This window comes from Mixophyes fleayi, chromosome 6 (assembly GCF_038048845.1).
Source record: "Mixophyes fleayi isolate aMixFle1 chromosome 6, aMixFle1.hap1, whole genome shotgun sequence".
Classification (NCBI taxonomy): domain Eukaryota; kingdom Metazoa; phylum Chordata; class Amphibia; order Anura; family Limnodynastidae; genus Mixophyes; species Mixophyes fleayi.
The window spans coordinates 18,462,110-18,482,526 of NC_134407.1; the positions used below are offsets into that span (position 1 = coordinate 18,462,110).

At 41.0% G+C, this 20,417-nt stretch overlaps 1 protein-coding gene across 2 annotated transcripts in view; it reads right to left on the reverse strand.

The window, feature by feature from the left end:
• LOC142160886 (uncharacterized) overlaps positions 1–20,417 on the reverse strand; it is a 60,168-nt gene that overhangs the window by 12,664 nt on the left and 27,087 nt on the right. For both annotated transcript variants that reach the window (XR_012693328.1, XM_075215940.1), the window contains exons 2-12: positions 20,236–20,337; positions 18,426–18,506; positions 15,441–15,497; positions 14,152–14,277; positions 12,877–12,922; positions 7,827–7,917; positions 5,595–5,736; positions 3,784–3,888; positions 2,033–2,123; positions 1,844–1,913; positions 668–745 (exon numbers count right to left, since the gene is read on the reverse strand). Coding sequence is in view for 1 of the 2 variants with exons in the window: in XM_075215940.1 (XP_075072041.1) it covers positions 668–745; positions 1,844–1,913; positions 2,033–2,123; positions 3,784–3,888; positions 5,595–5,736; positions 7,827–7,917; positions 12,877–12,922; positions 14,152–14,277; positions 15,441–15,497; positions 18,426–18,506; positions 20,236–20,337 (989 nt within the window). In the remaining variant the exon portion in view is untranslated. The remainder of the gene's footprint in view (positions 1–667; positions 746–1,843; positions 1,914–2,032; positions 2,124–3,783; positions 3,889–5,594; positions 5,737–7,826; positions 7,918–12,876; positions 12,923–14,151; positions 14,278–15,440; positions 15,498–18,425; positions 18,507–20,235; positions 20,338–20,417) is intronic.

Here is a 20,417-nt window from a genome sequence, read left to right on the forward strand (position 1 = left end):
ATAGACATCGGATACAAAATCGGGGTTTGGACGGACAGTTAATGCAAAACTCTGCTGTATTGCAATGTAATATTAAATCTGTAATAAATGTGAGGTTCTTAGTGCACACTGACCAAATGGTGGATCCCCATCTACCATGACGTTGGGACTGGATTTGTATTTAATAACAACAGCATATAGCCTTGTTCCTGCCAGTATAATTTGAAGTATGGCAGCATTAAGAAAGGCTAGTCCCTAGAGACAGAAACAAATATAACTTCTCATGTACAAGGGAATCAAAACTGAAAAATGTATATTACACAGCAATAAATGCAGAGTTTAACTAATATATATATATATATATATATATATATATATATATATATATATATATATACACACACACACACATACATATACATACACATACATATATATACACATACATTATATATATATATATATATATATATATATATATATATATATATGTTTTCATTGATCTATAAATGTGGTTTATTCAGGGCCCTATGTGAAGCTCCATCCTGCACTCCCTCACTGAGCCACCAGAGGTCGTCCCAGTGTTAGGACCGCGGCTCTCTCTGTATGACGCTCGTTTTAATTGGAAAATAGCGGAAACGCTTTTACAGAAGTTACAAATGCCAAAAATAAAGTACAATTTGCTTACCATTTAAATAGGTCCCTCAGTTGCTTCTCAGTGATCTGGTCTGTGATGTTTCCTACCCACAAGGAACAACTTTGAGTTCTGTACAATGACACGCAACAGTCACGTTAGCAGTACTTATCTGTATGTATTATAAAGACTCAGTAGTACATAATAATGGGGGCGAGATAGAACAAAGCTTAAACTGATTGATAACACACGAATATCACCCGACTCCTCACAAAATGGTAAGACGGCAATGCTAACCACTGTACTACTGTTCTGGATCATCTCTATCAAATGTCTACCGGGGCCCACGGGTGCGGAGATCCAGCCAACCACTCGAGGTCACTCTTAGTCAGCAATTCGGCCAGGAAAGGTGGATGATCAGTTTGCACTGATCCCACGTGAAGCCGGGTCTCCGTGGACAGAAGGCGCCCTTATAAAACGATGGCCTCGAGAAAGTGTCGATGGAGCTCCCTACTTGACCTGTTCTTCTGTTCTCTTAAACCTAAGCCAAATTTTGATTGTGTATACATAGATTATTCTGGATCCCTCAAAGTAGGATGATCAACCAGTTCGGCCCAAACGAGAATAATTAAAAAGAAAAAAAAAAGAAAAGAAAAATTGACCAGTTAAATCACACCATGGGGTAAATGTATCAATATGCGGGTTCTTCAACACCCGCGTGTTCAGCCTCTTCCGCGATTAAATTTCAAGCAGCGCTGCATTGTAAAGGGTTAACTTCCCTTTACAATGCAGCGCCGCTTGAAATTTAATCGCGGAAGAGGCTGAACACGCGGGTGTTGAAGAACCCGCATATTGATACATTTACCCCCATGTGTGACCAAGCTAATCATATGAGCACAAATACTGTATGGAGACAGGCTGGTGCTTATTATTGCTTTTATATAGTAAATACAACATAGAATTCACAGTCAGTCTGATAGTGGCAGGAGGTGCCTCGTGTTGTGATAATAATAAACGTCAGAGGGACCCATTCCCCTAAAATAATTTACAATACTTTCCCCGAAGACGTTCGGCAAGGAACTGAGGCGTGAAATGCATGCCCGGAGATCAAGATTAAAAAGGGAAGCCAATCTGCATAAGTGGAATACGTCTGTAGAGCATTTATAAACTCTTGTCAGCTGAAGCAGATTTATCCTTCTCCTCAGGCAACAGATGTGTGGTCATACTCACTCCGACAAGTCATTTACAAACAGCAGCTCCTCTTCTCCCGTCTCCTCTAGATTCACATTTTCCTGCAAGACTGCACGGCCGGTCACGGGGAGGGAGAGAGAGTGTTAGCGGTAGCTGCGTCTGGAATGTCTGCGCTCCCCTCCCACCCTCCCCTAAAGTTTAACTGCTGGAACGGTTCAGAAAAATCACCTTTAGCAGAAATCGGAGCTTCCATCACCGCAGCGACGGATTCATATTCCTCCAGCAAACTGATGCTTTGTTCCTGGGTAAAACCATGATTCTAGGAAAAGAATTAAATACAGATTAGAAAAATCAACCAAAGGGGTGTATTCTTCTGTTACTACACCCACTTCTATCTGCAGAGATTAGCGGAACAAGATATAAAATGGACATTTATTTTATTTAAAGATCAAACATCTCAAAACTATTTACAGGCAGTTTGCATTTTTAGATAACCTTACGAGACCTATGTATACGTTCAATACTGTACGAGAGTTCCAGAAATCAAGGTACCTAGATACAGCTATGTAAATAAATTAGGCTTTTGCCGTTTATGAAGCAGACACAGCAGCATTGCAGACACCATACATTCGACATATAAAGTAATGTGACTCCTAAACTCCAACCCGTCTTTCTGGTAATTCAGGGCAGCTGGGAACAGATTTTACGGATATTTATACTAAACTGTGGTGCAAATATTTTATGTTGTTTAGATTCCTAACATCAAAAAGTATATTTACTAAACTACGGCTTTGGAAAAGTGGAGATGTTGCCTATAGCAACCAATCAGATTCTAACTGTCATTTATTTAGTACATTCTACAAAATAACAGCTAGAATCTGATTGGTTGCTATAGGCAATATCTCCACTTTTTCAAACCCGTAGTTTAGTAAATCTAGCACCTAGGGGTAAATGTATGAAGCTCCAGGTTCTTCAACACCCGCGAGTTCGGCGTCTTCAGCGCTTAAATTTAAAGCGGCGCTGCCTTGTAAAGGGAAGTTTCCCTTTACAAGGCAGCGCCGCTTTAAATTTAAACGCTGAAGACGCCGAACTCGCGGGTGTTGAAGAACCCGGAGCTTCATACATTTACCCCCTAGTCTGCTTCCAGCCGCTCTAGGGCTGAAAGAGAGAACTAGCGATTGGTGCGGAGTAAAATGAAAGAGGATCGGGAGGAAAGATTTGGAGCTTTTTATCAGGTACAGCACATACATGGAGCAGATATTAGGCATGATAACCCCCTTAGTATGATTGGCATCACACTTATAGAAAGTGATATACTACAATGTCTCTTCTTCACTTTATCTAACATATTATTTAGTATCCTTAGCAGCGGATAATATTTTGCAATTTGCTAGCCATTTTGTGGCCCTTTGAGCTGCAGACCTCTAGGGCCCGATACAGAGTGGACGACAAAATGCTTTTATACTTCTAGGATTCCGTACTTTACACTCAAGAATGTCACACATCTTAATGTCCGTGCAGATCCGTACTAGCAGCATGTGCGCCCAGTGCACGGCAGGCACACGTCAGATACCTAGGTCCCACTTGTGCCCATGTTCTTATCCATTTGTTTTATGTGCAACAAGCTCATTCATTATTAGGCATCAATAAACCTTTAAAAAAAAAAAAAAATTAATACAGGAGATACAACTTCCGTTGTATCCCTTCCGTTGTACTTCTGCATCCATTGTCCACACTGCACGTACTTGCCCTTACCTTACTCAGCCTACAATAGAATGCCCCCCTGCTACGCATTTCCATACGCGGGCTGACTTAACTGGCAGAAGTACGCATGTGCCCATATAACGTGCCCACTTTCATTCATGCACAGAGCGTTATCACGCAAGATACGCTACGCAAACTCTGCACCAGCCCGATACACCGTATTGGGCTGGTGCGGGCCCAAAGAGAATAATAGGATTTCAAATCCCTGAAATTACCAGGAGTTGCAGAATCTGACATGTGTGGATCTCCTTCACAGCCTCCTCACATCCTTCATCCAACTGTAACACCATCCTGAACGCCATTTCTGCCTCCGCATACCTCTGTGCCGCAAGGAAGAGAGAGTGCGTCATTTACAGGCAGGTAAGTGTCCCATCATCATCTATTTATTTATATAGCGTCACTGATTCTACAGCGCTGTACAGAGAACTCACTCACATCAGTCCCTGCCCCATTGGGGCTTACAGTCTAAATTCCCTAATATAGACACACACACAGAGAGAGACTGGGGTCAATTTGATAGCAGCCAATTAACCTACCAGTATGTTTTTGGAGTGTGGGAGGAAACCAGAGCGCCCAGAGGAAACCCACGCAAACACTGTAGAGCACATACAAACTCCTCACAGATAAGGCCATGGTCAGGAATTGAACTCATGACCCCAGTGCTGTGAGGCAGAAGTGCTAACCACTAAGCCACCGTGCTGGCCTCCACTAATACAGAAACGTGTTCTATGTATATTAGGAACATTTTTTTACATGTGTTCTCCATTTGCTACCGTTATTAGTAGCTTTATTTATACAATGCCATATTTATGTTAAGTTCAGTTACACGTTCCTACAACTTTTGATGCACATTCCAGATTGTCTCTAGCAGAACTTCTTTGCATTAAGCGACTTACATTTTTTTTTTAAAGTGATCAACACTGTGAATATTGTTGTTGTCCTTTTACTTATGAATTATAAAAAGGTTAATCTTCCAGTGGTGTAAGCCGTACTTACAATGATGCTGTGTGGTATATTCATGTGTGTCCTTCCTTAATCATGCATGGAATAAACGACAATAATTAATGCTAATGTGTCAGCATTACTACTGCGAAACCATGTATGCACCAATGCCATAGCGCCATGTGGGTACTGGATGTGCCTTAATAAGTATGTGTAGGCAGAACTGAGGTTATTTAAAGTATTGGGGACAACCCTGTTTGACATTAAGACGCAATCAGTTCACAAAAACCCGACAACAGCATACTCTAAGGCTGCAAACACATAGGTTTGCCGAACTGGATTCCCCATTTCATGTGTGTCACAGGCAGTAATGAGAATTAGGCTTATAGCACACGGGGGAAGTCGGCAGAATAACCCTGTGGGTGACAGCTGTTTTATTTCAGTCACAAGACTGAGGCACGCAGCCATCCTAAAATGCATTTTTGAGGCTATGGATAAAATTGCATCACAGCCAAAATACAACCAAAACTCAAAAGTGAGTTCCCCTTTAAACAACACCTGTACTAAATCCCTTAGCAATCCCCTCTCTCGTACACACGCAAATCCCTCTATTTAGTCAGGTCCTGGCAATCATACAGGGCCATGGCCCTGTCAATCCACCTTCTGTGCTGCTTGGCTCTTTCTAGCAGGCTCTAACGGAGACTTGGGATTACTAAATTAGAGTCGCTTCTGTACCCCTTTTTGTTTGTTACTATAACATGGTTTCTGTTGCATCTCCCCAGTGCTGTAGTCTACCCGTTTTGTTTTGACTCATTCCCATGTGTACTACAGTGCACAAGAACAATGGATTATTGAGATAATATATGATGGAATTTGTATGTAAGTGATCGGTAAGTGGGAAATAAATGGTTAGAAAGGTAAAAAAAACAGATAAATAGTAAAAATAATACTGGGAGTAGCATCTACACTGAAGCAGCAACACTCCTATTTTTACATTAAATTACAAACAATATTCATGACCGATATGAAGGCAGTGACGTTAACTGCGGGCAGTACCCGTGGGTATAACCCAGGAAGATCTTACATTGCAGCCTCTCAAAGCTCGGGCTTTCCTGAAGTAGCCTTTGGGGCAGGCGGTGGAGAGTTGTATGGAGATGTCTGCGTCCACCAGCGCCTTGGGGTAAAGCTTCAGTTGTTCATAGCAGTACGAGCGGTTCCCAAAATACCTGTAAATAAAGAGCAAGAACAAAAATCCTAAAGAAGTTTAATGAACCAAATTTTCAGAACAAAAATAATGACCGTTCACAAAAGCCTATCTACTGAACTGATCAGATATTTTACTGGTTTTAAAAGAGGTGAAGGGTGTAGATCCCAACGGGCGCCTCTGCATTATTCCTTAAAAATTATGAAGAAAAATAGATCAGAGTCCTGTTACTCTGAGCCCAAACATAACATGGTTAAGAGCTACCTATATAGGGTTAAGAATTATATATTTATCTAGAACCATATAATGGAAAATATTTTGTATTTGACATGACTGATAGAAATGATAGTGGGTCCTCAGATTTTGTCTTTGACTTTATCATCATCAGCTATTTATATAGCGCCACTAATCAGGCAGCGCTGTACAGAGAACTCACATCAGTCCCTGCCCCATTGGAGCTTACAGTCTAAATTACCCAACATACACACACTGACTAGGGTCGAAAGCATGCAATTAAAATACCAATATGTTTTTGGAATGTGGGAGGAAACCAGAGCACCCGGAGGAAACCCACGCAAACACAGAGAGAACATTCAAACTCCACACAGGTAAGGCCATGGTTGAGAATTGAACTCATGACCCCAGTGCTAGGTTAATTGGCCGCTATTAAATTGACCTTAGTCTCGCTCTGTCTGTCTGTGTGCATGTGTTAGGGAATTTAGACTGTAAGCTCCAATGGGGCAGGGACTGATGTGAGTGAGTTCTCTGTACAGCGCTGCGGAATCAGTGGCGCTATATAAATAAATAGATGATAAGGATGTAAATGACGCACTCTCTTCCTTCCTTGCGGCACAGAGGTATACGTTCGTTTTGAGACTGGAAATTTTGTTTCAGAGTCACAGAAGCTAACGCAATTCGTAAGGACACGTGGATAGCTATAACAAAGTGGTTTTAGTCAGGGTGACAGGAATGAATGAATGAATATTGTTTAGCCATTCTCTAAACAATTAGATAAAGAGCACAGATCTAAAGGTAAATCGTGTTATACCCCATTCATACTGCACCAAAATCCCGGGTTTTTGCCGGGGCGAGCTCAAACGACCCGGGTCTTGGTGCAGTATGAATGGTACAAGTCAAAAATCCGGGTCTAAAAACCTGGGTCTTCAACCCGGGATTTATCGAGGGGTAATTCCCGGGTCGGACCCGGGTTGCCTGCACCATGAATGGTGCAACCTGGGTTTTTGAACCCGGGTTGCACAGAAAGCAAGCTGATTGGCTGTCTGCCTGTCTCTGGAGGATGGGATCATCGGTGGGAGCCCGTGGAAGATTCGAAAACCAGTCACCTTTCAATGACATCACCATTTTTCAGCCAATGAAAACTGCTCTGGTGATGACTCCCACAAATTGCTAGGGCACAGACTTGTGCAGTATGAATGGGAAATTACCGGGTCCGAGGTGCAGTATGAATGGTGTTTCTGAGCTAGGACGCTCCGAGCCCCGGCAAAAACCCGGCTTGAAAAACCCGGGATATTGCCGGGGCGGCAGTATGAAAGCGGTATTAGTGTGTAAGCATGTATCGCCAGACTGATCGGACCTTCAGTCGTTAGTAAAATTGTTGTAGATAGCATGTCAGTCGGTCAATTCTTCAGTGTGTAACTCTAGCCCTAGTCACTGAGCTTGATTTGGGTTAATTGTCTCTATTAGCAGAAATAGAGACATCAGGTCGGCAGCTACTGTTGGCTGGCGGGAATATTAGCAGCTCGGTTTTTGAAAGACTAAATTTTAAGTGGCGAGAGGACATCCAAGATGAAATGGCAGAGACACACATTCCATAATACGGGCCAAGCTGTCACTCAAACCAAAAACATTTTAAATGTTAGGGCAGCGAAAAGTGCTTTACAGTATAATTCTCAATTTAATACATGTCCCTGTGCCAAAAGTAACCAGTACATGATCACCTTCCTAACATTACACAAGAAGGTCTGGATAACGTCAGGAGAATCAGTACGTTATCACAGTACTGTACAATTCAGGGAATTAGAACACAGATCGTCGGAAACACATACACCCTTCAGAAGATCTCACAGTAACAGACAACTACAGAAACGGTACCTGTAATCTTCAGGGTCTAACCGGATAGCCTCACTAAACAGTTCAATTGCTTTGGTGTAATCTCCGTCTTTCACAGAATTAATGCCTTGCTCTGGAAGAGCAGAGAAGAACAACGTCACAAGGGATGGAGAGCAAGGAATGCAATCGTTCAAGTGTACACAATGGAAGGAATGACCTGTGCTGGCGTTGAAGGCTAAACGTGCAACATAAAATAAGCAAATCAAACTCCGAACTCAGAGATTTGTTTTATCAGTCTGGTTCAAGCTAACAACTGATTGGTTTTTATGAAGTGGTTATAAAATTATCATCTACCACCAATTTTAACAAAACCCCATTTCTATATTAAGCTGCTTAGGGCAAAGTAGTTGACAAGTACTTTCATTTGTAAGCAAAATAGAAAAGAATTTTTTTTTAAAAAAGGGTTCTAACCTTATATTTGTATTTCCTCTTTGTATTTATCTAGATGTAGAATATGTTCTTGTTATAGGACTTTCCCTAGTTCATGTGATGGTGCTAGTAAGTCCTCTTGTAGAGTGCACCATTTAGTACAGTTCCATGGTTTGTCTTCTTTCCCCCAGAATCCTATGATCTACATCCAGAGCGGTGGGTCAGAAAGGTCAGAAAATATGGCAGAGAGCAGGCAAGGAGACGGCAGACCTCTTCCCTCTGTTTCAGGTAATCTCACCCAGGGCCCAAATCACTCTAACTCATTTTTAGGTTTTGGGTTTTTTTGACAAATGGAGGTGGGGGGGGGGGGGGGAAGCAGTATGTAGCCTAGGCCCATGGGGTTATATCCCTCGGTGCAGGTTGTGCGCAGAGCCGGATTAACACTCCCCCTGAACTTGCCACAGAACGGAAAATCTTTGCGTTTGGTGCCACGAACCTCATCACAGGTTTTGACGAACCAATGTACAAAGTCAAAAGGAGTTATTGCACAAAGCAACATATAAAAACCTGTAAATGTAAGTCTGGAGCCCACGAGCCGAGCCTGGCACTTAGCACGAGCAACAGGACCACCTGAAAAATTGGATGGGATCGATCTGGCCATATGATCCCTTAGCAACAAAGCACTTTCATGACAAGATGCCACATAGAATGGAGCTGTTTTTTGCATTTTAAATAAAGTTTTTCTTATTTTGTACTTTCAAAAGGTGTAACAAAGGTTATACAAATTAATCAGAGTGTATGGTCTGCATCCATAGCAAACATATAGAACTACCTGTAATGTGTACCAGCAACACTGTATTGGCATAGAGAAGGAAGGTATAACAAAAGATATATATATATATATATATATATATATATATATATATATATATATATATATATATATCTCATCTATTATGTATAGATATAATATATATTTTAGAAAAACATGAAAACTTTAGTGCCACATAGAGGGGTGGGGACCAGTGGGAGGGTGGAAAACAACATGGATGGGGGGAGATACAGATAGAAATATATGAAAAGGCTCGGTTTTGAGTTCTATGGCTATGCTTCAGAGAATATAAGGGCCTGAGGGTATATTTACTAAACTGCAGATTTTAAAAAAATGTTGCCTATAACAACCAATCAGATTCTAGTTATCATTTATTTAGTACATTCTACAAAATGACAGCTAGAATCTGATTGGTTGCTATAGGCAACATCTCCACTTTTTCAAACTTGCTGTTTAGTAAATATATACCCCTGAAGTGTTTTTAGCATTGCAAAATAGTAAATTACTAGGAAGTATCCTAATCACAATAGGCAGGTATTTAATAAAAGTACTCATACTTGAAATTCTTATTAAAAAAAAAAATGCTGACTTGTAATTTGGGGGGATATATTTCTGGGAATAAACCAAAAATAAATCTAAAAGACATGGTAGTTTTGTCTCATTCCCATCTACATAATGCAAGTGAAATATATATATTCCAAAATTCTGCCAAGAAAGCGCCCCCTACCTGCACTGAAAAAAGGAATCTAAAATGCACTTGGGCAGAGCAAGAAGAGACGAGACCATCGACAACACATTGCGTCCTAGGGCGTTTAGACTAATACAAATGTATAAAGCTGAGATTTACACCGACAAGTACTTGGGACATCAGATGACTGCTATTTTGTTAAGCGATTAGGCAGCGTGATGCGAGGTGTCGGAGTGGAATTTATAGTCAGGGATTAAAAAGAAGCAGCAGATGTTTAATGCACAACCCAAAATGCACACAGCTTTAAAGTAATTTACTGTAAAGAAAAAAGGCACATTATCACCTATATATATCCCCATTATACCACGGCTGGGAAAGTGTGAACACAATCTAAACACTACTCATATGTCTGCAATTAGACAGATTGTGTGGAAATGTGAGAAGTTACTCAGATGTCAGAAATCCAACAATTACAGAAATAATAGATTGCTCCCCAGAGACTGTTCTGCGGAGTTTAACCCCTTAAATGACAGAAGGACACAATTCTCAGCCGCCACATAAGTTAGTTCTACTCCTCCTACCTATCTTTGAAGGAATAATATTTGTAGCAGTACTTAGGCAATCCGTGACACTCCGTAACTAGCGATAAAACTGTTTTTTACATTTAGTTTTTAAGTTGATCCAGGTCTTAAAGAGCTCAGGGATTCAAGGCAATTTGTAAGGTAGTGAAATTAATGTGCCCAGCTAGCCTTGATGGCTGAACTATCCACCTAGCAGAAATCTGCTGACACATCCACGGTCTATGGAAATGAGAATTACTATATTTCTAGTTCGTGCAGCTCAGCGCTCGTATGGTATCGTTTTCTCAGTGTACATTATTAGTGCAGTGGTGGAAAAATACTCTATAATGACTCATCTTAAGTATTCTAGAATGAGCCGCTTATTGGAAAATCCGTATTAGGATCACTTTACGTAAAATAAATTGAAGTTGTTAAGAAGAGCAATGACTAAAGTGGGACATATCACCACCACTTATTCGGTACCAATTATATCACACTTGCCAACTTTTGATTATCAAAGTCCGGGACATCCCGGTCAGAGGGCGTGGCGGGATAGCGGGACACGGTCAACCGCGGTCATTTTGGCGGCGCCCCCACAACAAAAACATTTTGTCGCGATTTGCGTCATTGAGGCTCCCATCGCGGGACAATTGCTTGCTCTCCCAGGAGTCAGGGAGACTCTGATGTCTGAACGCAAAGGACACTTATGACTGCCGAATTGAGAGGCGGAGCAGGGGAGGGAAGGGGCGGAGTAACATAGGCCACGTACCGTAAGGACGTGCCGATGCAGATGTGGCCAATCCAGGTCATGGCTTCAGCCATATAACGTGCACCAAGTACAAGGCAGGTGTAAGTGATGACCGACACGGTATAGCCTTTGTATTATAAACCACTCGTATGTGTGCCAGTAACTAGCACAAAACAACTGTATGCAAGTAAGATAGACCATAAAACCCAATGTACGTACAGCATGCATTCAGAACATCTGGAATGATCTATTTAATCTAAAGAAAAATGTAAAAAAAAATAAAAATACCCCCCCACATTTTTTTTTTCTTATTTCTTTTTAAACTAACCATATTTTTATTAATGAACGTACTGTTTAGAGTTCATATATTTTATAGTATAACGTTTTTTGCATGCGTTCTGATGGGATTTTATATTGTACAAGTGCATGTCCTGTAGTGTTAACATACGGCATGTAACGTTTCGGCAGAGCGCACTTACACCCAGATTCAAATCGAAACGCATCTTGAGATCCGCTTGAATTTGAATACGGTCGGAACCGCGCTCAAGTTCCGTGCTCTATTTTTTGCATGCAAGTTGCGTTCCGATTTGAATTAGGCCCATGCTCACGGCTAGAACCTGAGTAAGTAGGGTTTAAATGTTACACTAAGGGGCATATTCAATTGTCGGCGGGTTCCGCCGCGGAAAAACTAATACCGTTAATACGGTAATCTCTCGCTGGATTTCAGCTCGCAGCTCCCTGAGCAGCGAGCTGAAATCCAGCGAGTAAATTACCGTATTAACGGTTTTTCCAGTAATCGTGCGCGAACCGCAGGATTTTAAGCAATCTCGCCGACAATTGAATATGCCCCTAAGAATGGAAAATGTTCATATAATAGCTAGCGAATAAACTGCTCGCATCGGCTAATTCCACAGCTCTGTGACACATAACAGGCAGTCATAATTGGCTTATGCACAAAAATTGCAATTCCACAACAGACCTGCTTTCATGACAGTCCTAATTTCCACCAAACAAAAATGGTGTGGCCTGTTCGATGGTGGGGGGGCGACCACAACAAATTGTGGGTGTGTCTGGATGAATCAGAGGTGTGGTCTGGGCAGATCAGGTCGAAGATCATTTTTAATTGAGGGATGTTAGAAAGGACGTTGGGGGAACTCAATTAGCCGCAAGATGTTCCTGCGCAAATATATTTCAGCTATGGTACAGGAAACATCTACACCTCTAATGAGAACATATTCTTACCTGTAACATCCCGCAGGGACACACTGTACGAGGTTCCTACGGGAACTATGCTAATTGATCTCCCCCTAGGAAATATGTTAGGAAGTAGCCCTTGGAACGTTTTAAGAAATAATAGTCGAGATATAAAACATCCAACATCTAGAACCTGAAAAGCAGGTGATGGATTCGCAATGTATTCACCAGTTGCAACAGATGGATATTATATATACTAAGTGTGCAGACACATGGGGGGAAAAGGTCTAAAAATGACGTTGCAGAACAAATAGAAACAGATGCTAGTTTCAGGATGTTCCCTTTTTGTCTGGAGAGGTTCGGTGGGGTCCATGAAATTCAGAGTCGCCCTCCAGCTACCGCCGGAGCCAAGCTCTGCGCGCCCTTCATGTAACCATCATAAATTCACAGAACCGACAACAATCAAAACCGAGGGAAAGATCAAACCAAACATCAAGTCATTACAGAGAAACACAGCGTGCAGCAAGAAAATACATTTACAATTCAAATGCCAACAACAGGAAGGGAGCGAGTGGTTAAACGGATGACACGGCCGAAACGTCACACCTCTATGGACGGGGGCTCACTAAAGACCTACTTACCCGCTAGATATTGGCCTCTTTGGATCACAGAATTTGTGCAGTCACCCTGAGAAGAGAAAGAAGATGAGGTGACGACGTGATCTCACAACACTGTTATTAAAAAACATTTCCTAAGATTTCCATCACATTAGATTTGCGCAAAACACGTTGCGTGAGGTGTGGGATCTGTCATCCAGTAGGGGGGGGAAAATAAACAAATCATTGCTGACGTTTGGTGATTTTTTCACACACATAGATACGATCACTAAATGCTTTTCCAATAGTTACTGTGAGGAGCTCTGCTAAATTCAATATGGAGGTGGATGACAGGTGCAGTGTGGAGAACGACAGGATTAAAAATTAATGTGTCTCAGTATTCTTATTTTAAGAGAAAAAAACCAAAACTTTAAATCAGGAAAATCCCAAAATCCAAGCATGCCGAATAATAGACCCCGTACTGTATATGAATAATGCCGATGATATAAAACACTTGATTAGCACCGTTATTTAGTTTACAGCTCTGGTTACATGACTAATTGCTAATTGGGATTAGGCTTCAGTAAATGGGAGCAGAACATAGAACAGAGACAGGTAAAACTATGATTGTATCATTTTGCTAAGAAATAGCATATATTAGCTAAATAGCAGATAACTAATCAAAGAAATATAAGTTACACACAAGCCTATATTGCTGCACGAGACATGAACAAAATGCACATACTAGGGACATACCTGCCAATGTACTCCGGGATATACTGGAGGACAGTTCATGTGACAGAGGGTAGGAGGGGGCGTGGCATTGAATAGCTGGGTTTAAGCCACACCCCACTATTCAATGCCACAAGTTTCAACATTTTATAGCAGGTGCAGAGCTAGGGTGACACGACGAGGTCACCACGCCCCCCCTCCACAAGGATCAGGGAGATTGGCTGCTCTTCAGGGAGAACTCCACACTAAATGCATGTGATTGTCAGGCGAAAGGCAGAGAGAGAATCCTATGACTATGTATAAAAACACAATGTGCAGCCGCCCCTGTTAGGAGTGGGAGTGGTGACGGGGCACTAAATCGCCCACCCTACCCCCATCCTCCCCCAATCCAGACTGCGGACCAACTAGGTTTTGCCAAGGTGCAAATCTGCTCCCTCTTTGGCTTTGCCCCCAACTCTTAATGTGGCTCATGTCAGCGATTCTACTCCAGCATCAATGACAGCCGCTATCAGTAACATTATCCTAGGAGCCATCTGTTCACAAACAGACCAATTACTAGTCTGTCAGCGGCAGCACTCGTAGCGTTACCTCCTCGGTCTTCTCTTCGTTCTCCTTGTTAGCGTTATACTTCTTGTCAAGTTTGTTCCTGGTCTTTGGTCTGATGTGACTGGCAGCATTGGCAACAAAGGCGCTGTTGACATCCCACTCCGGCTCCTACCGAGAGAGGACAAAGTAGACAGAGGAGCTGACATTCTGATCAACGTGCTGCTTTACGGTCAACGTAGTCTCTAGTCTAGCAGTCTCCCAGTTGCACAATGTATGTTAAAACGTCCTTATTGTGGCTCACTAAAGGGAAATTACTCACTGTATTGTCATACCCAAGTTAATATCACTGTGAAAATTATGGGGGTGAGTCATTAAGGAGAGTAAAGCAAAAAAAAAAAAAAAGGAGTAAATTTGATCCTGGACAAAACCATGTTACAATACAAGGGGTGCAAACTAGTTTATTATTTTGCACATAAGATAAATACTGGCTTTTTTTTGTCACGTAGTACACAAATAATTGATGGCTTTATTTTTATACTGAAAAGTAATGTTGACCTAGGACATTCCCTACCCCAACTATAAATCTGTCCCCATATTTTAAATTTACCTCCCCCCTCCAATGCAACATGGTTTTGCCCAGGTGCAAAGTTACTCCTTTTTTTTTTTTGCTTTGCTCTCCTTAATGACTCTGGCCCTATATGATCATCCAGTCTTACAATAGGGCTCCAGCTCTTGCTGAATACCACTCTGCAGTCAGTTATCTCCAACAAGAGGGTCATTTTATAACTGGTTATATGAGGCCAATTCAGTATCACGTGTACAGCTTTTATCAGAAAAACACAGCAGTCACAGAAAAGCCCTTCAAGGATCATCTGATATTCATAAACTTTTTCTTAATTACAGGAAAATTTATTTTTATTGGCAAAGACCCTTCTAACAAGTCCCGGCAGCATGTGATGTTTATTAACACAGATACAATAGATGACATATAAAAGCAATCTAGCTGCCCTCGGGTATCTTACTTTTAAGCAAACGACTAGTGAGTCATAAATAACACAATTGACAGAAACGTTATTCATATCACACGGGACGCAACAGCCCAATAATCTGAAAAGGTTGTGACATCAGAACGACAAGTTTAAACCCTTCTGTCAGAAGGGCTTTCAGGAACAAATTACTTATGTTTTTAATCACACTGTGAAGGCAGCTGTACTTCAACATGCAAGATATGCTGGGGAACCAACGTACCAAAAAATATTTTTGGGCGCTGGAGTTATTGTATGCATATTAGTTTCATTGCATTTAGGAGACTTTTGTCCATCAGTAAATACCTGCTCATTTTCTTCCAGATGTTTCTTCTTTTCAAGCTTTTTCCGTTCCCGCTGTCTCTGAGGAAAGGAGGCAAAAGACTCCTTAGTGAATTGTTGCTTTCCATATATTATATATATATATCTAATATATAAATGCTTAGTGGCGTCTGTCTGTCTGTGTGTGTGTGGGGAAAAAAAAACCAAGTTACAGCGCCACCTGCTGGGCAGAGTTATACACTGACCTACTAAATTATTAGTGTGTGTGGGAAAAAAAATTAAAAAAGGGCTGAAATTTGGTAGGGCTCAAACTCATTTTCGTGAGGTAATTTTACCTTATGAACACAGATGTGTAGAGGCGTGCGTTAGTGTGTGTGTGGAAAAAACTATTTTCGCAGAAAGGGCTCATCCAATTGACCTGAAATTTGGTATACTGACATTATTTGACAAAAAAATTAGAATAGTCAAGTCAGTTATGCACGGGTTAACGTGTGTATATATATATATATATATATATATATATATATACACATATATACATATACACACACACATATATATATATATATTTATATTGTCTGCAATTGCAGACACAGTTTTCAGGAAATATTTATTTTCCTTGCACATATAGTAGGTGGCCTCTTCTCTTATACGCACTTGTTTGCAACAGTGTCCAATCTAGAATACAGGAAAGAAGAGAAGAAGGCGCCACACAGTGTAGATTTCTTTAAAAATACAAATTAATATATTGTGAAGCCAATTGGACTCGCACCACAGTGTAATAATGATAGGCTTATCTGTAGGATGATGGCTGCAGGTGACATTGTATCCTCGGTCAGATCTTACAAAATGTCTTCCAAGAGCAACTGCAACCGATTAACCAGGGTCCAGTCCTGAGAGTCACCAGTAAAACAAGTCAGTAACAGAGCGCTGCTGGGGGAGCACAGTTATATCCCGGGGGAGCTGGAGACGGATCCTCCTCGCTGGAGCGCTGCTGGGGGAGCACAGTTATATCCCGGGGGAGCTGGAGACGGATCCTCCTCGCTGGAGCGCTGCAAGCATCTGTCAGTGCAGGGTGGAGTGCAGCACCGTGACCGGGAATACAGTGTCACCTGCAGTAATCATCCTACAGATAAGCCTATCATTGTTTAAACTTTGGTACAAGTCCAATTGGCTTCACAAGATTTTGACTTGAGTTTTTTTTTAAAAAAATCTACAATATGGGCTAGATTTACTAAACTGCGGGTTTGAAAAAGTGAAGATGTTGTCTATAGCAACCAATCAGATTCTAGTTATCATTTATTTAGTATATTCTACAAAACGATAACTAGAATCTGATTGGTTGCTATAGGCAACATCTCCACTTTTTCAAACCCGCAGTTTAGTAAATATACCCCCATGTGTGGTGCTTTCTTCTCTTTTTTCCTATAAATAAATATAAAACAGACACAATTTCTAAGTTGTAGCTTATCCTACACAGAAATCCTTAAACGGCCGGGGGCAAAATTATTGGTACCGTTTAGGAGATTCTGCTTCACTTTGGACAAGATGTCAGAAATATAAAAATCATGCATTTAATGAGCTTGAGTAGTGAAAAGGACTCATTCTCCTGCTTAGTGTCACTGTGTACTGCAATAAGCATGGAGAAAAGAAAGACAGCCGTAATATTATACATGAAGGTCAGACAGAAGGTTGTAGCCAATCACAGACAATCTCAAGACTACAAATCAATCGCAACGGTGTGCCTCTAACCAACAAATCAAATACCCTTAATCAAAGTAAGAAGTTAAAATAATACATTTAATCAAAGAAAGAGAGACACCTATCTGTAATAACATCTGAGCGAGCATTATAAACAAGTGTTACAAGTTATAACAAACAAATCTGCAAGAAGGACCTGGGGGCCGCAGAAGAAGGCTCGGAGGGCCTCCTGTTGCCCATCACTACTGTAAATGAATGAAGATTATGGGCCCGATTAATTAAGTAAAAACAAAAATAGTTAGTTTTCTCCTGGACAAAACCATGTTACAATGCAAGGGGCGCAAATTAGTTTATTATTTTGCACATACTGACTTTTTTGTCTGTAGCACACAAATACTTGATAGCTTTATGTTTACACTGAAATGTAAAGTTGATCTAGAACAAGCCCTATCACAACTATAAATTTGTCCCCACATTTTAAATTTACCTTCCCCTCCAATGCAACATGGTTTTGCCCAGGTGTAAAGTTACTATTTTTTTTGCCTTTACTTTCCTTAATAAATCAGGCCCTATGCCGTTAAAAACGGAGGTTAAAGGCAGAAAATCTGGACAGAGATTGATCACATCAGATTGTGCAATAAGTCACCAGCAGACGACAATGTATAAAGACCCCATGATGCAGTAGTTTGGCCCAATCACCTAACAACCAGATCTGTGCCATTTGTGTCCTTCTGGGCGATGCCAAACTGGCCACCGGTCCTGCACCAGTACGCGTGTGGCCCGCACGATACCTAGGAACACCTGTGCTTTTATTGTGCAAGGCCACGGACAAAACTCAGAGGCAGAAACAAAAAAAGATTGAGAAAGGATTATTGTACCAATGATTGTTAGTTACCCTTTAAAACGTTTACATGTAATGAATACACCAAAAACTTTATACAATCACTTGTTTTCAGGGCTACTTGGAACACAGTACTGCTTTTACATGCTCTCGTCTTAACACAGACACACTTGTGCTGCTCACGGCTCACGGCAGACATTCCATTGTACATGATCAGTTCCATCGTAGAAAGATTCAGGCAATCACGCCACCTATTCTCCAAGTTACATCTAAAAGGTCCCTCAAACGCATTTCCTAGAAACTTTACTTATTACATCATGTTCAGCTGCATTATACGGATGTTAGACTCTGTAAAACATATTGAAGCCAGACAAATGCTCAGGGCCACCGGGAAATAATCTGTCTGTTCTATTAGAATGCACAAAGTTCCTGTTGTATTCAGTGCTTTGAAAATGGAACTAACTTACCTTCTTTTTGGCTCTCCGCTTCTCCGCTTTTTGCCTGGACTGACCGTCTTCCGACAAGTCGTCAGAATTTATGTCTTCTTCCTTTAGGCGCATAAACATATGAAACATTAAAAAAAAGGTTTTCAAGGCTCAAGGTCTCTGCAGAACTTGGCTTCGGAGGTGCTGCGAGCCATGAACTGTCAGTCATTCCTTCACCGTGATTATGCTGAGGACAGGTTTTAAGAATCGGAACACAAAGAAATTTATAATACACACACACACTATGTAGACTTATGCATCTATATAAGAACAGCTTTTCATTCTATGGCAGGACACACAATGGTTGCACTGCAGACTGCTTGATAGACAACCAGAAATCCACATTTGCATACTATTTAGTAATAGAAGTTGGTCTTTTTGGACTAAAACATAAACATACTTTAGAAAAATGTTTTTAGTTAGTGCCTCATTAATAGAACATTTGGTACTTGATTCACAATTTATCTGTGCATTGCACAGTGCCATGTCAGCACAGGAAAGCGCTAGACCAATTCTGTCCTAAGTCCTTTATACACTCTCCCAGGCTGCTTCCTCAGAAGTCACAGATTCCTCGCCAGCGCCGGACCAGCGTGGTGGGCAAGGCACTAAGCAATGTACATATAACTCAGGAATCCACCATCTTCTGACAGGTTCTCTTGAACTGCTATTAATAGACAACACATAAAACTGCTTGCACCTAAGTGGGCAACAAGAATAAATACATTTTCACAGACCGCATAGCTTTGCTACATATAGTATTTCCACATCTGACAGAACCATCGTTGTATGTAAAACCCCAGCATACGGTCATTATATCCAAATATTTACTGGTAGCATTATCATCAATTCTAAACAAGGTTATTACTTAACTTTTAGATTACAACTGACCAAACGCCTTATAATATGCATAAATTGTATTGTAGGGACCGGCTTGGTACTTGCGTCTTCTGTAATATTTTAGCACCAATTCTACTATATGTTAATAGTTTATTGTAATTTAGTAATTTTTTTTTATCCCATACTGCTCTCGGCATCCCCCTCAAAATTAGCAGTGCTCCTCACAGTGACTGTAGTTGGAGGTATTTGGTAAAAAGTGAGACACACAATTTCAGTATTATCTCTGTTGGAACTTTCTGGATAACAAGTTTACGGATAAAGGATCCCAAACCTGTCAATCAAAATCAGCTTCTTCCACGTAAAAATGCAGAAAACACGTCAGTCTAGGGGGTTATTTGCTTATACAGTCTTGTTACAAATAATTAAACCAAGAGCGGTTAGTTACTGCTCCAACACCTACTATTTAAAGGTTACCCAGCTTCTTCCTACCCCAGATACAGGCTTGGGGATCCTCCGTTCACACATGATTCCCCCCCAGGGCTACTCTGGTTTGACACTTCACAGGAGTCTTGTGATGGGTCCCGCTCAAAACCCTTCTGGTTTTCTTCATTAGCTGTGAGAAGAACCAGAGGGTTGAATGGTTGAATGGAGCAGAGTCCAGGGCTCTGGGTAGTGTAGGGAGAAGCTCAATAAAATGTACCCATTAGCCGGTAGTGCAGCTATAACATCATCTCAACCACGGCTTACTGTATATGTAAACGTGATTGAAGGTTCTGAGAATGATGTTCTATACATAACATTATATAGGACTGTAAGGCTCTTAAATAAGTTATGTTTGGCTGGCAGCTGTAGATAGATATACACAGCGCCTATTAATATGGCATGGAGAATAATCTATATTATATATATAGCGTTCACTCATTACGTTCTCAAAGCCAGAAACATATTACCATACCTGAAGATTAAGGTCCTTTCTGTGCATTATCTCATTCCTGCAGCCACGGGTACTTTCAGCAGTTTCAAAGTCCATTGCATTCTCTGATGTCTCAAGGTGATGCTTTATGATGGGGAGAAAAAGAAGAAGAAGAAGAAGAAGAAGAAGTTTTGTTTGAGAACTCAGGCGCTGAACTTTTACAT